The sequence below is a fragment of the Nomascus leucogenys genome, chromosome 7b (assembly GCF_006542625.1).
Source record: "Nomascus leucogenys isolate Asia chromosome 7b, Asia_NLE_v1, whole genome shotgun sequence".
NCBI classification, from domain to species: Eukaryota; Metazoa; Chordata; class Mammalia; order Primates; family Hylobatidae; genus Nomascus; species Nomascus leucogenys.
The window spans coordinates 57,739,785-57,744,645 of record NC_044387.1 but is presented as its reverse complement, the minus strand read 5'-3'; the positions used below and the strand labels follow the sequence as shown (position 1 = coordinate 57,744,645).

At 55.2% G+C, this 4,861-nt stretch overlaps 1 protein-coding gene across 2 annotated transcripts; it reads right to left on the bottom strand.

Annotated features, from left to right (window-relative positions):
• Nucleotides 1–430: 430 nt before the first annotated feature.
• Nucleotides 431–4,023, bottom strand: MTFP1 (mitochondrial fission process 1). Of its 2 annotated transcripts, none has more exons than XM_012508095.2 (4): nucleotides 3,523–4,023; nucleotides 2,626–2,753; nucleotides 2,067–2,348; nucleotides 431–1,012 (listed from the first exon to the last, which is right to left on the bottom strand). In XM_012508095.2, exons 2-4 carry the CDS (start codon nucleotides 2,685–2,687, stop codon nucleotides 940–942), a joined length of 417 nt encoding a protein of 138 aa, XP_012363549.1. In that variant the 5' UTR covers nucleotides 2,688–2,753; nucleotides 3,523–4,023; the 3' UTR covers nucleotides 431–939. The 2 variants fall into 2 exon arrangements, with proteins under 2 accessions (XP_012363549.1, XP_030671961.1); XM_030816101.1 differs by having other exon boundaries at nucleotides 2,067–2,299.
• Nucleotides 4,024–4,861: the final 838 nt, after the last annotated feature.

The following is a 4,861-nucleotide window of genomic DNA, read 5'->3' as shown; positions in this document are numbered from 1 at the left end:
GAGGAGGTCTCATGTGACCCTCATATGGGGCTGACACCACCATCTTGGCCACCTTCAGGCTCAGGTGGTATCTGCCCAACAGGCTCCCCTCCCAGAGGGGTCGGTGCTTTAGGAGGCTTGCAAAAAGAGGACAATGCCAGGCTGAGTGCGGTGGCTCATTCCTATAATCCCAGCAGTTTGGGATGCTGAGGTGGGAGGATTGCTTGAGCCCAGGCATTCAAGGCCAGCCTGGGCAACATAGGGAGACCCCCATCTCTATTAAAAGTAAGTAAGTAAAGGGTAATGCCTACCCCAAAGGAGGCTGGCAGCACCAATGTGGGACGCCAGGCACCTGCAGGGAGGCACTAATGGGCGGGGAGACTGCTACCCATCCCTCCTCCCCACCACCACATCCCTGCTCATCCCAAACAGAAATGAAGACATAACAAATTCTTCAGGATTTATTGGGTCAGGGAAGGGCCTGGCCAGAAAATCTGTCCTGAGGTGTCCCTGGTACTGCACTCCTGAGTTTCTCCCTGAGTTGTCTGCCGCTCCTTGTTCAGCCATACCACCATGGGGTGACTTTGTCAAGCACCTGGGGGTCCTGGGTGCCCAGCTTGCCAAGTGATCTCGGGCCTATTCCTTGCCCTCCCTGAGCCTCAGTCTCTCATCCTCCATGGGAGGATGTAATTTTCCTGAAAAAGACAGGGCTGGGCGGGTCCACTTCCACTCAGTATCATGGATTCCAGAGAAGTAGACAGGGTTCAGGTCCTGCCCATCTGTGACTCCCTGCAGCCACTGCTTCTTGAAGCCTTTGTCTCTAAGCTTCTGTCCGGCTCAAACCCACTCAGGTGCCAGGGTCTTTGGACCCCAGGGAGCCAGGCGTCCACATCCCCTGGCAGGAGTGGGAGGTTGACATGAAGCAGGAGGCCGATGCACAGGCCAGGTACAAGAGTGTGATCAGGAGGAGCTGGGCTTCCCCACCGATGGGTAGAGCTTGCGCAGGCTGGAGTCCAGGAGGAAATCCACCGACCTGTAAGGAGTGGGAGGGTAGTGAGCAGGTGACCAAGGGTGTTCATGAGGGAATAGAAGGCAGAAGGCCAGGGTTAGGGAAAGGGGCACTTAGATGCAGGATACAAATGCCATCCAGGCAGAGACCCACCCTTATCCTGATCCTCCCACCTTGGGCTACCTGGGGAAGCTAGAATCAAACTCCCAGAATAGAAGCCATCCTCTTCTTTATTCAGGAGGAAACTGAGGCACTGGGTAAAAGACTTGCTCAGGGCCTCAGGGTCAGCTATCTTTTCCTGGAGAAAGACTCCTCCTCTCACTCTTACACTGGTCTGGTTGGGTTGAGCCCATCTCTGGGTCTAAGCCCAAGCACGTGACCCAAGCCTGGCCAATCAACAAAGGGAAACTGGCTCATAGGGTGGGCATGCAGTCCAGAATGGACCAGTGACACCCTTCCTTGGGATTTTTGTTGTTACGATTTAAAAGCTTCTGCTGGGGGAGGCTAAGCTGGTGGGATAGAAGTTGGGAGCTGCTAGGACCATTTCTACTCCCACAAGGAGAAAGCAGGTGAAACCAGCAAGAAGTAGGGTGGGGTGGGGGGAAAGGCACCAAGATGGGGAGACCCAGAGCCCTAATGACATCATTTGGGTACCTAGATCTAGCCATGCCTGAATGCAACACAACCCTGGACTTTTACTCCATTTTATTCAAACATTCAGTTTGAGTTAGGCTTCTGTCACCAATACCTCCCAAAATGCATCCCCTCCAGGATGCACCTGCTCCTGCTTCCCTCTGGTTGTTTTATAACACTAGACTTTCTGGGAATTTACTTCTCCTGTGTCCCATACCCTCAAGGCACCCCTCTTCTTTTATTGCTAAAGTGCCCTCCAGACCATATGACAAGGGTACAGGCTATCCTTTCTACCCCAGGAGCCAAGTGCCAGCCTTGTCCCTGCTATTGTTCCAGCAAAGTAGGCATGCCCCACACTTCACAGAGTCTAGCTCTACCTGGAGACTGGATGATCCACTCTCATCACTGGAGAGTGGATGATCCCTGAGGCCAGGAAGGTACCCACCTGTCAATGGGGTGGATTATGATGGGGATGGTCAACAGCCCAAGCGCAGTGGTGGTCCACTTGCGGACAGCCAGGGGCCAGCGGGTGGCAGTGCCCAGGACATAGAGAGAGGCGGCACACACGCGGTTGATGGTGAAGCCCGGAATGGCCACAGAGGCCAGAGCCTGCCATACAAAGGTGTCCACCACAGCCACGGTCACCCTGGCGCTGCGGCCTGCTTCAGGGCTGGGCACCTGGTGGGCGCAGAGACATTTAATCCAGTTGGGGCAGAGGCAGAAAATCCTGCAACAAGGGGCATGAGGCTAGACTGGGAGGGGCAAGTGGCCAGTGGACTTGTCCACACCTAGGAGTGGGGTACAGTCTGCCACATCCAGGTCGGGGAGTGGGAGTGTGGGGGCAGGGGTACACTGTCCTACAAACAGGACTGTCTATGGACTGCACTAGGCAAGCTTGTAGGGACTGGAGTGTCCCACAGGGACTTTATTACATGCAAGGCTGTGGACTGAACCACACAAGAAGAGAGCTGGGGTCGGGGGTTGGAATATAGGCTAATACTCACCTCTCCAGCCTTCTTGCCTTTGTCAATGGCATCCGCCAGCACGTAGGAGCTGGCCACGCCATAGCTCAGCCACACCACCGCCGCTGGCACAAGAGAGCGGAAAGCCTCGCCCACCTCATTGGCATAGCCTGGGGGAGGGAATATTTAATTCCTAGGCCCATGAACTGTTCCACGAGGGGGCGCTGGAGCAAGCCGGTTCTCATTCTAGCCAGCTAAGCAGTCCCTGGGTGACCTTAGGCAAGTGACTTGACCTCTCTGAGCCTCCCTTTCCGAGATGTAAACTGGTGCCATGATGCCCACCTCGGACTCAGGCCACTGAGGGCGGGCTGAGCATACAGTCACCGTTACCATTGCTTATTGGTTAGATTTCCTGGTCTTGGTCTCAGGAGTAACTGCACTAATGAGGTGACAGGCACCCAGAGGGGCAGAGTGATCGAGGGCAGCTCCACTGACCAGACGCTCGCCAAGTGCCAGGCCTTTCTGCGCTTTATCCCATTCCACCCTCGCAACCACCACCCAATGAGAGAGGCCCTCGTGTGTATCTGGTTTGTTTTTTGTTTTGTTTTTGTTTTTTTGCCGAGGAGGAAACAGGTTCAGACAGAGCCAGTGCGTGTCAGGACCGAAATGGGAGTGGAGATCCCGACTCCACAGCCAGCCAGAGCGCATGCCAGAGCGGGCAGCCCGCTCACCCCATGGGAGCTTCCGCCCTGGGCGACCCACCAGGGTAGTGTGACCTTGGGCAAGTCCCTAGCCCTGTCTGAGCCCAGTCTCCGGCCCAAAAGCAGAATGAGAACTAAGATCCTCCCGCCTCCTCCAGGCCCCGGGCCGGCGTCTGGCGACCCCTGCTTCTCCAGCCCAGTGGTGGTGGGGTCGCCGCGCCCGTCGCCCCGCTCTCACCCAGGTATCGCACCCACGTGTCCCGGTAGAGATCGCGCTCTGCGCCCCGCGGCTGCGGCTCTGACATGACTCTCCCGCCACGGCCCCGGCCACTCTAGCCGGTACTGGCTCCACTGCAGTCTCCGCCGCCGGCACTCGGGTCGGCCCGGCCGGGACCCGCCGAAAGTCCCGCGCTGAAGGACAGGTCAGGAAATCTCCGCCAGCAGGGAGCGTCTGCAAATTCCCCGCGCACCGAAGCCCCTCTCCCAGGCTCGGGTTTTACAGACTGGTTTTCGTCACGTTTTCTCTGAGCTGTTGGCGCTAACCGCTCCCAGGACTGAGGGTAGGTTTTGGAGCCAAAGAGACAGGGGATCAAATCGGGGGATGCTACACTGCAAAGCTGGTGACCTCGGGCAAGAGTCTGCTTATCCAGCATCTCTTTATTCATTTATAAAAACGAGGGAGGGACACAGGCTGGGCCCGTTGGCTCACGCCTGTGATCCCAGCACTTTGGGAGGCCGGAGGCGGGAAGATCTTTTGAGCCCAAGGGTTCGAGAACAGCCTGGACAACATAGCGAGACCTTGTCTCTACTAAAAAAAAAAAAAAAAAAATTAATGTAATAAATAAAATGGGGAACACAATAGTGTCCACTCCCTAGGATGGTTCCGAGGATTAATTATAACAGTCACCATTTATTGAGTTTATTGCCAGTCTAGATGTTCGCTAAAGGACTCTCCATGGCTTACACCTGAAACCCTCCCACCAGCCTGGGACCCCGTTTTACAGGTGAGAAAATGGAGGCACAGAGAAGGTGAGTCATTTTCCCAGAACACACAGCTGCTAAGTGGTGAAGTTGTGATTTGAATCCAAACAGTGTGGATCCAGATCCCGTGCTCTTAATGCGAGCTCTAAATGAGGCTAGAGGAGTGAACGGTGAGCCCCTGGAAGGTGGGTGCCTGGACTCTGGAGTCCCTTCTCAGCAGTCGCCACGTATAACTAGGAAGCACTCGCATCTAACTGGATCAGTATGTCCCCAGAATGAGCCTCTTGGGGACAGGATGTTGGATGAATTAATTAACGAATGAATGAATCGGGCAAAGGAGACAGAGTTGGGGTTAGTGATTACAACAGGAGGAAGCCTTCCCCCGCTGGACCTCAGTTTACCCAGGTGAGCAATGTGTGCACTTCACTAAGTCTCTGTGACTCCTTGGCGGGTATAATTAAGCGGCGATGGAGACAATCCTGGGTTCAAATCCTAGCTATGCCGCCTACTGGCTTTTAGCCTCCCTGAGCCCCAGTTCCCACGTCTGCAAAAAAATGAGAGTAGCCAACATTGACGAGCACTTACTTATACCAAGC